An 18342-nucleotide genomic window follows, 5' to 3' on the forward strand; every position below is an offset into this window, starting at 1 on the left:
CATGCAAACGAGAATAAAAAAAGAGACACAGCCGTTAAGTGATTGTTGCTACTTCCACGCTCAGTTTCTGCAGACGAGGGCTGGAGGTTGAATATAAGTGCGGTAATTTAAGGCAACGACATTTAACAAAAAGTAGAGAACATGGAATAATTCCACATGAAATAAATCCTACGAATCCCCCCCACACAGGGAAGTCTGTCACCCCTGATGTCTTTCAAAGAGTTGAATTTTGTCTTAGAGATGATTCCTACCCTCTCTTGCCACGAGGTTTGATGTCAATGGGCTTGTTGGTGGCACAGGGTGAGCCGTTGGAGCAGGCATGGCGGTAACGGGCTATCCTCTCCAGAGACAGATAGTCTGAGTTCACCGGCAAACTCATGGTGTCGAGGCTATTCAACGCGACCGCACATGCACGCGTGTCAAGGCAGATAAAGGCAGAGACGGAGAGAGGACGGACAGAGTGACAAGCCTGATAAAGCTATCTCAGGAAGGGGGCGTTTTTAGGAAAAGGAGGAAGAGGCAAGGGCTCAGCATGGGTGTGACTTCAGAGCCATGCTGAGCCAGAGGATGGAGAGAGAGAGAGAGAGAGCTGGAGCATGAAAGAGAGACGCAGGGGAGGGAGGAGCAAATTGCAGAGTAAACTAATTTACCTTTTCCCTCAGATAACAAGAATCACTATCGACTGCTTTGTATGTATAGTGTGATGTAAAGTACAGATGACGACTGACCTTTTCTCTGACTGTAACACAGTTAACAACAGTTTTGCAGTGACACATGAGACATGACAGAAATCCAACTCAACTATTGCATGGTGTTATATAAAACGTATTCCGTGCATCATCATGGAGATGGATGAGATGACACAGTCCACAGGTGAAGAGCAATTTCACATGAGGTGGAAAAAGACCTTATTGTGCTACAGCGCTTGAGTAAGTTGTGAGCATGTGGCGTTTTCATTTTTAAACACACAAAATACTAAAGACAATCTCTATTTTGTTTTTTTTAACATAGGGAGATTAGTTGAACATAAATAATGGATTGAACGTAGCCTTTTTTAATAATAACATGACATGAATGAATACCAAACATGGAGGAACTTATTTAAATGCAACAACATATTCCAATTCTTTTTTTTATTCTATTCTTACTCACTCGGCGGAGTACACCCTGAACAGGTCTTTATTTTATGAATTTTTATTCAACACGTGACTGTTATGAATAGTTTAATATTGTTTGTTGTTGACATTTCTCTTCTTGTTGTTCGAGTGCCCTGTTTTTGTGCCCTCTTATTGTGCTGCCTTTTGCCCAGGTCGTCATAGCGCCAACGAGAATTGGTTCTCAGCTGACTTACCTGGTTAAATAAATTAAAAAAAATTTATTTAACCTCATTTTAACCAGATAAAAGACGCATTGAGATCAAGATCTCTTTCACAAGGGTGACCTGGCCAAGAAAAGCAGCAGCACACATCATAGTTAAATAAAAAAAACAGGAAGGCAGCAACTACAATACAAACATGGAAATACAAAAGTACAACTAGACAAACATAAAGTGCAAGAGTTGTGGTCACAGTAACAATTTTAGAACACAGGCACTGTTCAATGGATTTCTGTTGTCTGTCTTTTAAGATGGAGTGGGAAAGCTCCCAGTGAAATAAAAGCTTACAATTTAAGTTCAGTTTGGAGGGTATTCCAAGCAGAGGGGGCAGAGAAACTGAAAGCTTTGTCATTGGAACGTAAGGCATAATGGCTTCTGGTCCGCCTTATAGACCAGAGAGGACATGGAAGCTTTGGCCTACAGTTCACAGTGGTGGGTGAGGCGGCTACAGCCAGTGATGAACCTCAGAGCATAATGATAGACTGGAGTCAAAGACTGTAGACAACTGTTAGAGACACACATGTACACAACATCGCCATAGTCAAGTATTGGTAAGAATGTCGCTGATATCAGGACCTTGCTAACTGTGGGGGAGAAACAAGGCTTGTTTCTATAAAAGAAACCGAGCTTCACCCTTAATTTAGAAACCACATTTCTAACATGCACTTTGAAAGACAGCTCCCCATCAATAATAAATCCCAGGTACTTATAACCAGCTCAAGAGCTCTGCCATGGGAAGTTCTAATTGAGGGGATTTGTTGCATGGGAACAGATGAGTTTGAAAAAAGCATTATTTTGGATTTTTCAGCATTTAAAACCAGTTTCCATTTCTCCAGATTAGTCTGTTTGCACTGTTTGCAAAAATATGAACGCTTGTGCAATTGAATGTGAAGAGCAATAAATGACCGTATCATCAGCATAAAATGGGTGTGAGGCATTGGACAAGTTTGCACACAGATCATTAATATAAATTGTAAACAAAATGGGTCCTAGGACCTTGAGGTAAACCTTTTGTGACCTCAAGAAAAGTGGAACTCACTCCAGTCATCTGAACACATTGTGTCCTATTTGCCAAATAGTCTTTTATTCAAGTAGTAGCTTGTGTGGAGATGCCTTTTTTTGATGAGAATATCTAGCAAAATATTGTGATCCACAGTGTCAAATGCCTTGGACAGGTCAATGAATAGGGCAACACAACATTTTTTTGAGTCCAATGCCTCAAAATCAATAAATACATTTCATTCTAATTTATAGAATTCAAAGTTCAAGGGTCTTTTGAGTCAACCTTTGTAATAGCTAACTTCCACCACCAGGGGGGAGCAGAGTTCCACAGTAAATACAAATAAAATGCTAGCACTAACTACTGCTTGGTGTATTATGACACATGTATTTCACACTGCAGTAACAATCCATCACATTTATAAATGTGAGTCAAAAATTATGTTTTACATTTTTGATCATGGAGCCAATCACTGTGTGTTTTTTTTTTTTATAGATTAGATTATAGATAATTAGATTTAGAGTAGATCATTTCCTAGCTGTTCAGAAGTGCCAGCAGGGGGCACAGTACACCTACCAACCAGCAGGGGCTCATTCACACACACAAGAGGCATAAATCTCTGTGGGGTTACGCCTTCTGCTCAGCTCTGACAGAAGCATCCAGCATGTGACAACAGCTCCTGGGTGGACACGGAGGCTTGTCAAAGTCACAGAAGCAATGACAGAGACACAGACACAGACACAGACACACACACACACACACACAACAGGCTTTTTTTGCTTCTTTTTCTACACTCGCACAGAACAGTTGAGCATCACCTCGAGTGCACATCCACACATCATGGACACGGAAAAGGGCCCAAAATCAACAGTGCAACAAAGACTTCCATTCACTCGTCTTCCCTCTTAAAAGACACACAACCTGTAACACGAGCATATGTTTGCCGAGCTCTCGAGTCGGACACACACGGCTGTCAGCAGCAGCGGCGAGCTGTGAAGGAGCGCCAGGTGACGACGACAATACTGTCGTCACTCCGTGTCCCTGAGGCACAAAAGCCATTAAAACCAGAAGCAGTCTCTGAATACTGAAACGTGATCATATTAAACTGCGTCGTGTTCAGTCGTGTTGGTGGTGACACACTTGCAGCGCTGCGTTCTTGTACTATGCTGCAAATTATATCATAAAAGAAACACATTTCATTGTTAAAAAAGAAGGAGGGCATGAAACACTGTCTTTGTAAAACTTGACAAGAACTTGACACGTTTTGCACAATTTAGAAAAAACAACCTAAGTAATTAGTGATGAAAATGAGCAGACAAGGTGACAGACTCTACGGGTTAAGTGTGTAAACAGATCACTGATGAGCTGTGAGCCAGAACGATGAAGATGGCTTTGTGAAGCACTCCTCTCACATGACGGGGTCAGCCAGCTTGTTCGGGGGCTTTAGAGACAAAGGCAAGAGTGGGACTGGGTAAGAGGCAGACAGAGGGAGGACAGAGACGGGGGATGCTGGGTAAATTTATAGCACTTAGACATGAGAACAAATAAATAGTAATTAGTCACTAAAAGACAGAAACTTCAGGGGGGGGAACGCAGTTGTTTCTGCAGTGATCTTATCTCATCATGAACTGTGCAAACACAATGTCAGGTGTAACAGTAATTGTTTTAAATGTTTAGACCACACGTCGTCATTTTTTTGCGTCAAACCACAAGTTTTAAACTTGAAATAAATGATCCTTTGACTCTTGTATTGTTATTATTTTTGATAATACCTTTGAAAAAAGCCCCATCATTATGTATAATGTGGCTTACAGCTGCTGTTGCAGCTCAGTGTCATGGAAACTGCATCTCCACTGTTATTGCAAGAAAACTCTGCATGATTGAACTGATCGCAAGCGACTTTTCCACGTGTAACTCGGCAAATGTGATTAAGGGACAACAACAGAGTGACAATGAAGCGTTGTGTAGTCGAGCGAGTGGCTCTCACAGTCGGTCATGCTGCGTGAAAACAGCTGCCGCGCTGTGCTGTGTGTCAAAGACCAATTCCTTCAAATCACTGTCCGCCTGCCTTTACGGCCCCCTGCTACACTGATGTTTATAAAGCGGTCGCCATGGTGACCTGGCAGGACTCAAAAAGGACAGGTAGGTCCTAACAACCAATCAGCCTTCAGTTGCTGAGGACACGGCGGCAGACTGTGTACGAGCTTCTCAGAGAGTCAAGGCTGCAAAAGCATTAAAAAATACTAGGTTAATGCTATTCACAGCATCCTCACACGCGTCACCTCTGCTTTATTAACTGGAGGATTATAAGCCGGCTGTACTACTCTTTGTCTCTGAGAGCCACCTGAGCACAAAGGAGAGTAAAGAGATTAAAGGAAAGGACCTGGAGAAGCGTGACCACTGAGAATAAGACAAACAAACGTCCTGCTTGTCATTTGTGTGCGTTGGCCATCAACAACATGACATGTCTCATAATGCCGAGGCTGAAGCGACGATCCACACAATGAATGTCAGAATATAAAAGGACAATAGACTCATAATCCTTTTATCCAGTTGGAACAATGAAGTGTAATGACTGGCTCACCCATAGTAAAAACAACACTTTTTTTTCAAGTCCTGGAACAACTGTTCACGCAAGTGAACAAGTGTAAGCAGCGATTGTATTGACTGTGACAGTGAGTCAACAGCGGTGCACACACATGCTCGCTCAACAACAACAGAAGAAACTGCTGGGTGCTATCTGGTGAGTTTAAATTCAGATAAACAAACAAACAAACAAACTAACAAAAAGGGATTTTCTGTGGCCTGTGTGTCCAGGCCAAACATGACCAGTGTTGGCTGTTATTCATAAAAGCGCAATCTCTCTCACACACACACACACACACACGCATGCATCACATGCAGCAGTCATGCTGACATATTCCATTGAATAATCCGACGACTGGCGCTAACGTTGCCTCTCACGTTCATATTTCACACCGAAAGCATTGAAGTCCTTAAAAACAGCCCTGGTTTTGGTGTCTCTTTCTCACGAGCCAGTGAAAGTATTTAAAAGCGTATATGACGTTGAGTAATAATCTCATCATAGGTAGTTACTGTATCACCTTGACTGTGGCAAACTGAGGCAGCCAACGTGATGTCTATGATGTCCATAGATGTCCTTTTAAATGGACAAATTAAAAGGAAGTGAAGGAAACTGGATATAATGTAGAAGCCCACTGGCTGCACAGCTTTCCTTAATAATCTCTTGCATTTCACACGTGGACACACGCGCACACACACACACACACACACACACACACAGCTCTTGCTGTAGTGCACTGCAAGCACATGGGGAAGCTAATAGGTTTAACTTGGCAGCAGTCCCAGTGATGTCAGAGTAATCCTCCATTAAAACTCTGATGACATCACCACACGGGTGAGAGTGTGCAAGTAGTTGCATGCTTATAGATAAGGTAAGAGAGTGTGTGTGTGTGTGTGTGTGTGTGTGTGTGTGTGTGTGTGTGTGTGTGTGTGTGTGTGTGTGTGTGTGTGTGTGTGTGTGTGTGTGTGTGTGTGTGTGTGTAAGTGAGGGATACCCTGCCAGAATGCACCAGGGGTGTCCTCCTCACAGCCTCACAGGTAATCCACGTTAAGCCGTTCCTCAAAACAAAGGGAATACTGGCGTCACAGCCGCACAATCTCTCGTAATACTACATCGACATGTACGTGTTAATTCAAATAACTTCAAACTTTTCAAAGAAAAATACGGATTATGTCAATAAGAGGCTCTTTACCCTAAAGCCAGTCTATTCAGATGCCGGCCCGTGGGCCACATGCGGGCCGTCCATAACCAGAGATGACAAACACGTTTAGTTTTGAATGTAAGAAGTGTGAAATAATCATATGTATAGCACTTTTTGGGGTACATTTTAAAGTTGTCACCTGCTACTGCAGAAAATGAATTTCTGAGTTTCTAACTGAAGAGACTGCTTAACTTAATTCAAGTTGATTAATGCACTTCCATACTTAAAGTAATGCGAATAAAGTGAAATATTAAAATACATTAAAAGAACAAATTACTGATCAAAAAATGATGATGGTGACATGTTTACATTTTGGGAGGAAGTAAAAACAGGACATTAAACGGCATTCTGTTCGGTCACTGTAAACCGGAGATAATACCCTACGTCTCAAATGAACTTGATATTTAGTGTCGTCATACAGTGTGTTCACCATCTTTGTCCTCTCCTGCTGTCACTGTGTCATTCTACACCCTGCAATGTGAGAGTCTACCTCACCGGATAGATGAGAAGTGTTACAGTTTGTCTTTTTTTCTCCCCAAGTGGGAGTGGATTTCCTTTAAGGAAGTAGGGCACAATTACATCTTACAATAATAATTAAATAAAACTCATACTATCATACTTTTACAGTTGACCACCAATGTCAACAACTCAACTGACGCAAGTATCAAAGCAACACAACAGGTCTTTTTTTTTCTTTCTTACAATCACAGCAAGCACGAGGTGGCGTTTTTTAAAACTGTATGAGTCTGGTTTATTTCTAAATCCAGGCAGGTATGTGACAGAAAGAGAGAGTGCATGAAAGAGACGGGGAGCGGGGAGGGGGACTCCCTCTCCCCGCCTAAGCTCTTTTTAAATCTGTTTTGGTGCCTCCTCATAAACGTCGTCGTCATCATGGAAATCCTAATCATCCCGCCATCGTCACGAGCAACTCCCTCAGGAGATGAGCGTTGTCACCCTCATGCTTTGCTGCTAAGTGACTCCCATGACAAATGTGGCGGCGCGCGTTATGTCTGCAACACAGGGGACGTGCTGTAGTTTATAATTCAGAGTTTAAAAAAAAGAAAATGTGAAAAAAGGAGAACATTTTGTCATTTAATAACACCCAGAAAGAACAATACCACAGAAAGACTTTCGACTCAAAGAAAAGCACTTTGTTAGGCCCCCGACAACCATATTTTTTTACTTTCAAACTTCCTTCTCCATATCTTTTTTGTTTCCTTACAACAGCTTGTTTTTTAGCTGTGGTGGGGGAATATGACAGAGAGCAGCTTTGTTCCTGCAGGAAAACGCCTGAACATGATAACATCTGTTGGCCAACCGCAGGATTTGTTTGGGTCAAACAGTGACGTACGCAGCTGTCTCACCGAGGACTGAGTAATCATATTTCCTCATTTCATTTGATTTGTTTTTTGTCCCCCCCCTGAATCAGCAGTGAAGTCTGAATGTCACCAGACATGTCTGTGTCAACACATGTAACAAAAAAAAGAATGAAGATATTTCTCATCTCAGTGGAAACTGAGGTCGGGAAGCACAGTTTTTATTCTAGTAATACAAAGCTAAATGCATATCGGTGATGTATTCCTCGTTTTAGTTTTAAATGAAACTTGCACACACGCGCGCATAAAACCAAACCCCCACCTGCTTTTCCCATTCAGAACCACCAAACAAAGCTTCCACTGGAATAACATAAACACTGATGCATGTTCTGCCGTCACAGGCGCAGCCACAGGCCCTCGAGCCACAGCTTTGCTTCATAACATTTATATTGTTTTTGATTTATGCTGAGCTCACGAAAGCACCTGCAGCCATCATGTGCCTCTGTGTCTGGCTGCCACGCCGAATTCTTATTGATCTGTCCCCTCTTCTTTGCCTCCGTTCCCGGCGCGAATACGAGATTGAAGGCCCCATTTAGCAGCCGTCGCGCGGACACTGACGTGCGGCGGCGCGGGGCCGGAATGAATTAGACTGAAATGAAATGGAAATTCAAAATGAATGTGATGTCAACGTTGCCTCGAGGCCTTTGTGAGGAACAGGGGCCCATGTGTGCATTTTCTACCGTATGTACTCTAGTGAGCAAATTGTTTGACTTGTGTGTCATACAACCACGTCTGTTTAAGCCAGTGCCATTGCATTGTCTCCATCTATCCGGTTACTCAGCGTTTATCAATCATCACAGTAAACTAAAGGGTAAAACAGTCACTCGTTCCAGGCGCGAGCTGCCGTTTAAATATCGAGCACATTTCCTCCCCCTCAGAGTCAAGACAACGCCATGTTTTTCATTCAAACTCAACTGTTCTCATCTAATCACATCCCCCTGCCCTTCCAACTGTAACTTATGTAGCCTTCATTAAGCATTGAAACTCATAAGATATTTATTTCCACTGTGGGCTTATGTGAAAACATGGTGGTCCAGAATCATGTGTCCTCAGTAGAGCTGACCCTCATAAAAGGCTCATTCTGGGTTAATGAAAGACAACAATTCATACAATCGCTGTACAAAAAACACACACACACACCCATCATCATAGCAATGGTACATGAGGGATTCATTCTTATTACTCCATTAGTTAATATGGCATTTCTAAGCATTTAAAGAATCCCATCATCAACTACATGAGCAGACAAATACACAGCAAGGTTGACTCAATTAACTGAGCCAGAAACAAAGAAACAGGACATTTTGAGTATATTATTTTTAATCTCTGTGGGGTTTTTCCATCTTTAGCTTTCCCTTCATAATCACAGTCATTATAGTATTTACAGTATTCTTTGCACAACAACACCAAAGCTATTTCCTACCATGTGACTTGGCAATAAACACATTTCCGCTTCAAAGTGTTTTGGCTAACAGGCAACTCGGTCTATCGGTGTTGCTCCCTCTCTGTGTGCGTTTGCACGTCATGTGTCCAACAACACATGACGTGCTGCTTTTTGACACAGTGGAGAAAGTGGAAAAAAAAAAAAAAAAGGATTAATTGTTACTAGTCTTCTCATAAGCACCAGCCGTCAGCTCCGTTAAAAACATTTTCCATTTTACTGCTTCAACTCACGTCACAGTCACTTTTTATAACCTTACAACTATTGCCTTTAACCAGATGAGGAGTTTAGTCATCACACATCTGGATCTTAAGTTATAATAATGTACTGTGACTGCACAAGAGCCCTGGAGAAACACATGTCTAATGTGAAAACACTTCAGTCAATGGTTTTAATTACCACGACAGTTAGCTTTGGACCGGGAGCAGATAACTCTACTCCTGGTACTGAGCAATGATCACTCATCTAAAAGCAAATGCACACACACACACACACACACATGCACAAACACACACACATTTGGCTACGATTTCCACCCAGCTGGACGTCGCATGCACAAGTGGAGCACCCTGCATTAAGTAGCAGAATAACACAATGTGAAATCGAAGAGAGTCAATGTGTGAAACAGAAATTGGACGATGAATCAAGTGGAAGGCTGGGGAGAACAGCCCAGCCTTGAGACTGCCAGCGCTGACTGACTGACTCAGTGTGTGAGCTCAGACAAACGCACACTATTAGCAAAATGTCCTGCAAAAATAGGTGAGAAACAATCAACCCAAAGAAGGGCCTGACTGAAACGAATCCATGGTGAAGCGGTGGAGTCAAACATTAACCCTTTAATATTGAGCGTATCGTGGACAACACGCTCGCCGAGTGCATTTTTGCATTACCGTAATTACATGACGGTGTGTGCTATCGGAGAGTTCCGCGACAGTTTGTGAAAGCTGAGCAGTTGCACGTCAAAGCCGTTATTACGGTAATTGCACTCGCGATGTTGCGGGACGCCGGTGAATCAGCGTCTTTGTCGCCAGAAATGGAAAAAGTGGGAAACACGCCTGTACATGTTGGACATTGAGACAAAAAAGACGTTTTATACTGTTTCAGCTGACATTTTCTGGCTCTGTCATGGTTAAAATAGGTTAAAAAGAAAAGCAACAAAAAGGCTCAGGTGTTAATGGGTTGAGACTCTGAAACATGACAGTCAGAACACGTCTGTCGTCCTGTAACATAATCATTTATTTAACACGGCACTCCTTTGTGGAAAAGATGAAGCGGTGCCAGATATTTCCCCACCATCGCAGCACGACTCAAACTTTAATAAACCTGAAACAATTTAAGATACACAGCACTCGGCAGCGACGCGTCGCTCTGTGAGTGTAGCGTGTCACGTCATCTGCTTTCCTGTTGCACAAGATTCATTCATTCATTGAAGGTGTTTCAGTCAGATTGCGCCGTCACAACATATACACCTGTTGAACTTGAACAGATGAAAACTGAATTTACTATTCGGGTTTACTTTCAACAACAGGCAGCTAATTCCAATGAAAGTCAGCAGACAGCTCAGCAGCTTATGAACTTACAACAAACTGGAGAGCAACATAAAGCCAGGAGAGTGAGCTGGTATTGTGTGAAATCAATCAATCGTTTACTCTAATTTGTTTACTTGATCAAATAAATTACCTGGACGAAGCCAAAGTAAATCATTTAATGATTTCAGTTGAAGAAAAGCAGCTTAGTTTGTTTCTCCAATGTTTCAACTCGAAAACTCACAACCATTTGAAAACCAGGCATTTTCCTTTGATTTCTAATGCATGGGCCTATTTATCTTCTATTAGGACCTTCTGTTTTGCACCGTGTCAAAAATCATGCTTTCTGTGTACAAATTCTAATTGAGTGATTATCAGTCCGGCATGCAATTAAAAGCGAATCATCCGATTCCGCCTCTGTGAGGGAAAAGAGACTGCCTTTTATCCTCACTCACACTCACACAGTCTGTTTACTGCACACACTCACAAAAGCAGCCAGGTGTCATACTGCAGTAGACGGGGAAAAATAGTGTAAAGAGTGTTTAACTGTTGGCCCTTTCAAGGAGAGTGAATGTGAAGCATCCTTAATAACACGAGTACATCAGCATCGCCCTGCTCTGTGAGCGGCAGTGCTGTAGGGGAGCAATAAGGCACAGGCACGCATGGTGGTGTTGGTCCTACGAGACAACAATGAGTGATGAATTTGTCCCGTCCAAACTGACAGCAGCTCTCCGCTGCCTCCAAAAGGCCCAATTCAAAAAAGCTTGGCTTCAATCCCATCAGAGTAACTGGAGGGTGATAGAAAGTAATCTTAAGTTTGCCTGAGACTGACCCAGCACTGCTGGAATCAATTCAATGTGCAGTGAGAGAAAAACCGAAGAGAAATTAGATAACAGCGCCCTGTGTCTTTTTAAGTAACTGAAAATATTTGGTACGTCTGAGGGAGCCACCCCTCGGGGCGCCTGACGAGGAGAGAGGGGAGGGGGAGGGGCTAAAAGCATTAGACTTTCATTTCAACTCAACTCAAAACGCTTTATTCGTCCCCAAAGGCAATGTCAGGCAAGCAGTTCCACAAATAAACAATGCAGCACAAACCACTCACCCACATACAAGTCTAAAATTTGATTTATTTATTTTTCTTTTTAAATATGAGAACACAACAAGCAACAGTCACATTATAAGACGTATGTATACGCGAGGACGGGAAGACTAAAGACCGTCTAAAACACATCGTTGATGGCAGCAACTGAAAGTCTCCATATAGAATGAGTGGGATCATTCATTATCTTACGTGTCTTTATCATTTAACACCATCAAGTAAAAAAAATAAAAGACAGAAAACACGCCAAAATCACACATTTAAACAATTTGGCACCTGCTGATTTTTACACTCAGCCAAACATTTATTAAGAGAGAAAGAGAGAGGAGTAATGCAGTGATGAATGTCTGAATGTCTGGCCCTTGTTTTCTAAATATAGCTTCATCTGAGGCACTGAGGCGAAGAATTTGCTTTTAATTCACTTTTCCCTGAGGTGCACACACTTTTCATTTCCTTTCTGGTTAACTTTTAATGGAATTTAGAGAATCATACATCTTGGTTACTTCGTCTGGTGGTGCTGACGACGACGACAACAACAACAACAACAACAACAAACAAAGACTCCTTCCAAACATGCAGCCTGAAGCAGCATATCAGCGCTGCAGAATCACTGTACATTAACAGTTATGTATGCAGAGAAGATCAATAAAGACGCTGACCTTAGAATAATGCAGTGTCCTCCTGCAGCGGTCACGACATTTACCAATAATACTCCTATAGCCTTGATACACAATAAAGAGAGACGCTCAAATAATAAACAAATCATTTCTAGCCGAGTGTGTATGTGAATGCATAAATAAGTCTTCTTCTGTTTTTTTAATGTATTCTTTGAAAGTGCTGTCTTTTATAGCGAGAAGGGCACGGATACATTATCAAGGTTCAATGAATAATGCAGATGCTCCGGAAAGCTCATCTGGACACTGACATGCACTGAAAGTGGTAGCGCATAGCTTTGCCTTGCAGAGGGAACGAGCACACGAGGTTTAAACCAATTCCAACAGGCATGTCCCTCATTTTCAGAGACTTAATACTCATGTGTGACAACCGTGACGGGCCCGGATTGTTGTTCCAACACTCGCAGTGGATTTGCTACGTCCGTCCAATTTAGCGACACTCCAGCAGACTGTGAATAGCATCTGAGTAACGTTTTCTCTGCGACTGTAAAAGGCGATGACAGCTGCAAAACCACTGCGTCCAAGTCTCACTTGCCAACTTATTAGGCACAGCGTAATAAAACCAAGCCATCAATTACATAACTGTGGTTGTTGGAAAAACACAAGGATATTACGTAATTAAAAACTATAATAATTTAGCTGTTGATTAATTAGTAAGTGCGCGTGTGCTGTGTATTACAAACACATATTTCACTGGCAAAAGAAACCACTTTCATTTAAATATAAAGATTCTTGGTGTTCCTGTTGACAGTGTGCTAACTCATGAACAGCGACTATTCCGTGTTGATTTTGCGCTTGCGTCTACGTGAGTCAATGGGTGTTGTGTTTGAATGTTTGTCTTAACGTTTCATCTGTTTATTCTGTTCCATCTCCTTCAGCAGATGTTTCCTCTCCGTGCGTTCAGGTCAACATGCTACTCATTCTACATTCAACACTGGGTAAAGGATGCACCATCAGAACACCTCATCCCGTGACACAGAAGCTGATTTATCAGCGGAATCCATGGCTGCTAATGATTAGCGCAACGTTACACATACTGTAGATCGGGGTTGCCATGGGTGATGAGAGGATGATTGACCCACAAGGTCAAGGTGAAAAGCAAAAGTGCCCGTGTTTAAGTGCACCTGCATGCATTATTGAAGCAGTTCTAATCACACACATAAAATATTGGATTTTGAAGAATGCACTCTACTGAAATGATGTATTTTTCTTGTAAAATGGACATATACTGGATAAAAACATTTCCACACACCAAATTCTGAGAATTCTGAGACTCAAACAACACTGTAAAGAGTGGGGAACCCAACGAAAACAATAGATCATGCTATGCATGACCTAATACCGTGGTCTCAAACTCAAACACATGCGGCCCTCCAATAGATTTCACGTGGCCCCCCTAAGGTAAAGTGATAAAGTTATGTCATTTCTGTATGTTTTTTTTTTTAATTAATAGATTATTTAAAAGCACTTTACAACAACCACAGTGGATCAAATAAATAAAATACATAAAAGGTCACATGAGGAAATAAATACAAATAGACATCATGAACACTTCTGTGAAATACTACCACAAATCATGTTATATTACTTTAAGCTCATATCGCCCACTGGGCCCCTTACTGACCAGACTAAACACTGAGTGGCCCCCAGGTCATTTGAGTTTGAGACCCCTGTATTGAAAACAAAGTACACAGAATATAACCACATCACCACTCACTCTCACATTCACACCTACAGTCAATTTAGAGTGTTCAGTTAAAGGAATATTTCGCCGATTTGCATTGAGCTTTGTATTACTAGAACAGGGGTAGTATTTTTGAAAAATTGTGCTTCCTAATTTCAGTTTCCCGTGAAATATCTTCATTCTTTTTTCTTTGTTATCTAGTGTCACTGGTGGGCACGTATCAAAGAATAGAAAAAGATTTCTCAACTTAGGGGAAACTGAGGTTGAAAATACTAGCCCTGTTCTAGTAATACAAAGCTAAATGCAAATTGTAGTATTCCTTTAACCTAATCCCCAATCTGCATGAGGCCAGAGAGAACCCACACACTCACACACTGAACCGCCGTGCCTTCTGGCTGTGAGGCACTGATGCTAGCCACTGCCCCACCATGTAGCCCCATCCAGGGGTGTTTGTGATTCAAACCACGTGAAGCGTAGCAAGTGAAACATGTGTGTGCATGTCGTCACACCACCAAGAAGACGGAAAAAGAGTTGAAGGAGTAATCGTCCAGATATGCAGCAACAGAATCCGTTTGTTTTGTTGAACAGCGTTCATGTCCCTTGCCTCGTTAGTGTGACGAACAAACAAACTGGAAAAACTTTATTCACATCCCAGCAGCCCACTCTGATGACATCACTGACTCCGCTGTGTCCCTCCCAATTTATTGCATAGCTACTATTCCCCCAAGATACCCGGCCTGTGTCCTGTACGACTAATCAAAACAAGACAACAGAAAACAGGGCAGCACTTTCATCCAGACATCTCTTTCCTGCCACTGCTTCTGAAGAGCAGTTTTAGTGTGAGCTCGAGCAAGACCTCCTGTCTATGGATCAACTGAAGTATTTAGTGTGGGAGAAAATGACAGGAAATGTCTGGCCCATTTAACAATAAATTTCCCTGAATACATCTGAGCTTAGCAGGGAAAAAACGACACTGGGCTTGGCTCGTCTAACCTCAGGGAGTTCTAACCACACCACAAACAACACACACACACACACACACACACACACACGCCCATAAATGAATCTACATGCTAATTCCTATTCTATGTACTCCAAACTAACTGATACACATACGGTAAAAACAACGTCATTAAACTAAAAAAAGGGGACAATAATACACAAATGTCTTAATGAAAGTAACTTCAACTTAATCTATGACTATGAACAATACTCACCATATCCACGAGTGCCTTCTAAAAGGAAAGTGGCTGAGGTGCATCATGGACCTTTCACTGGGACGATGTCCAGGCTTCATACCCAAGCAGTGTCTGGACGGATCCCCTACCTGTTAACCTTTCACCCTTCAAGCCCCGCTATCTATCTGGCTATATATCTACAGGCACTGACCCACAGTCTCTGCAGGCCGCAGTACAAAGTGTAGCATCCCATATTAGAGTCCACTGCTGTGATACATCCATTCAGTGCGGCCCCTGATGAACTTCCAACATTGCTGGTTTGGTCCTACAGCATCATTGCAAGAAGCACAACAAAACCTAGCACCGTGAAATCCATTGAGTTCCAGAAAGAGAAATAAAAAGTGTGACCATTAAAAAAACCAAACACAAAATGTGACGTGGTAGAGACTGGACAGAGTGAAGCCCGGTGTGAACTCTGTCTTTAAGTGACAGCCTCAGCAGCACAGGCACAGAGGCGGCCACCCAGCAGGACCAGCTAAGCTCTCCGGCTGCAGCTCTTTTTTCCGTGGGATTCTTCCGGCAAAGGTTTGGAAATTACTGTCCCACATCCACATGGTGAACCGGTTCAGAGACGCATTCCTCCGGAAAACATTCCTTTTCCTGACAGTCAGTGACGCCGGTTGCAGAGGCAGCAGTAGTTACAGCAGCATGACAGAGCATGTTACACACACACACACACACACACTCACTCATACACACACACGCTCACCCTGCTTTGTCTCTGTTTTTCTTAGAGTCTCCCTGTCTGCTCTGCCCTCTCACAACCTCCCGTGAGGGGAAGTGAGGAAATGAGGGGAGGGAAAAAAAAAAAAGAAAAAGAAAAACAACACAGCGTCGTTCCAGTATCTTCCCTTCTGTCTCACTAACCCTCCCCCCTCCTCCTCCTCCTCCTCCTCCTCGCTGCCGTCACTGGGATGTCCTGACCCTGTGCACGAAGTTTCCCCGCTCTGTCAGTATACAGTCTGTTAAACCTATTGATCCTCTTACCACATTCTGATCCACTGCATTCATCGAGGAGCAAGTCTCCACATGCAAATGCACAATTATACACATGCAGGAGTGCAATATAATAGTAGAGTATTGAAAAGCAATAATTATCCTCATTTCCTCCCTTTTCAATCCTATACCCACCTTCATCACAACAACACAGGCACTGCTGTGGCCCCAACTGTTTGTTTCTGTGCATTCACCACGTCACTAACTTTGCTTTTCAGTGATCCAGGAAATCTAAAATTCCTGATTTTTGTCCTCCGCCAGTGTGTGCATTGAGGTATGTTTGTCACAAGAAACTTGTTTTGCAAGATGTCATTGCTCCTTACTACAGTATAATGCATTCCTCTGTTCCTACAGCAGCACCTTCAGGCTATAGATGCGTTCTCGCACCTGAAAGTAAAGTCAAATTCCCTGAAGTCTGATAGGATATTCACCTACTAGCGAAGCAAAACTGCAACAACTTCATGCTACAGCTACATGCAGCAGTTTCATGTCAAGCACTGCTGTTGCCCCACTTGTGTGTGTGAGCAGTGTCGTAAAAAAAAAGAGTTGGCACACTACGATCATGTTTGTGTGTGTTTTGCATTAAAAGCCATGGCTGTGGCTAAGCTCCAGTTGCTGTGGCCTGAAAAACAGGATCCAGCACTGCTTCTTACACACATCCTGCCCAACACATACGTCAGCAGCCTCTCAACACTTGCCAAAAGTCAAACCACCTCGCAGCCACTGTGCGCCTGCACCTTCAGCCACAGCAGCCACTGTTGAATAGGGTGGAGGAGTGTTGAATGTTGAGGAATCTGCTTGTGGGAAAATGAAGGCGCACAGTTTAGATAGCAGGGTTTTCCGGCAGCACTGAAGCACCTGTTTATTCACGAAGGGGAAACTCTCTCGTCGGCCTCTTGCATTTACTCTGAAAACAATCAAATCTTTAAAACATGTTGCATACCAGTGGAAAGAGGAGCCAGGACTCCGAAAATAGAATATACACCATGATTATGAGTGGGGTATTGCATAATCTACGTCCCCGCTTTAGGGGGCTGTTGGCCCCTGCTCTACTTAGCACGACTGAGCTGTCACGACTCATCCTGCATCCTGATAGAGAGAGACTGGAGGAGAGGGATGTTCGGAGAGGGTTTACAGCAACAGAGAGAGACACAGATGGAGAGAGAGAGCCATCTTAAAAAGGTCCTGTGTAAAACATTGAAGAGGGTTTACCAGCAGAAATTGACTGTACTGTGCATACGTATGTCTGTATTAGTGTATAATGGCTTTAAAATCAATCTCATTTGGTTTTTAATGCTTTAGGATAAGCCTTTTATGCATGCTTTAGGCCTCAAGGGCCTTGCTTGACGGACAGACCAGCCAAAGCTTGCATTTCACTTTCGATATACTACATGCTTTTTCTGGTAGAGGTTGACCAATAGTGGATTTTCACAAGCTACAGGGAAAACAACAGTTTGAAGCATCAAAAAGCGAAATGGCCAGTAAATCAGCACAAACTGCCCCTACCCCCATTCCCAGGGAGACAAACAAGAGTCAATATCAGGATGTTCCAACAAAATGTGCAATAACATTCAAGTATTAAAAAGATACAAAACTCAAATGTTTTGACGCTTTGACAAAAGCATTCTCTAATAAAGAAGAACTGATGATCACTAAGTTGGACATGTCATTATACTCACAAGTGCTGGTTACAACTGTACAAGAAAACACCGAGGCGGACGAAGATTAAACTAAAGACGACATGCAGCCGCACACTGCTCTGACAGTGATACTGTGTCAGCCATAAAGTGCTGCCGCCATATTAACCAGTCATCATCCGCGTGAAACAGCGTAAACCACCCTGAAACAGAACTGTGTGTTTTCCATCACCATCAAAATCACATCATATTTGAATTCCCTTTACCTTTAGTGGTCTGTGATGATTTTACACAGTGGAACGAGTCCATATTGAATAGATTTCAGTGGCATTTAAGCAAAGCACTTTTCTTTATTTAACTGCAGATGGATTGTCCAGAGCACACAGGCTGAAAAACTGCTTCAGTCAAATCACAGAGAAGACCCGACAGCACGACCTGCCGGTCGCAGATTCAGCCTATTGTCATTGATTCTGACTCTGTGGGTCAATCCCTACTTTACATTCAAATAGAA

At 42.6% G+C, this 18342-nt stretch overlaps 1 protein-coding gene across 4 annotated transcripts in view; it reads right to left on the bottom strand.

Annotated features, from left to right (window-relative positions):
* Positions 1 to 18342, bottom strand: part of pde4d (phosphodiesterase 4D, cAMP-specific) — a 135701-nt gene that overhangs the window by 39457 nt on the left and 77902 nt on the right. The window contains exon 1 of one of the 4 annotated variants that reach the window (XM_044025704.1): positions 15178 to 15980. The exons of 2 other annotated variants lie outside the window; for them this stretch is intronic. In XM_044025704.1, the coding sequence (XP_043881639.1) occupies positions 15178 to 15257 (80 nt within the window). In that variant the 5' untranslated portion in view covers positions 15258 to 15980. Of the gene's footprint in view, positions 1 to 251; positions 435 to 15177; positions 15981 to 18342 lie in introns of those variants that run through there. One more of the 4 variants, XM_044025703.1, reaches the window with a different exon arrangement.

Source organism: Solea senegalensis, linkage group LG5, assembly GCF_019176455.1.
Source record: "Solea senegalensis isolate Sse05_10M linkage group LG5, IFAPA_SoseM_1, whole genome shotgun sequence".
Taxonomy (NCBI): domain Eukaryota; kingdom Metazoa; phylum Chordata; class Actinopteri; order Pleuronectiformes; family Soleidae; genus Solea; species Solea senegalensis.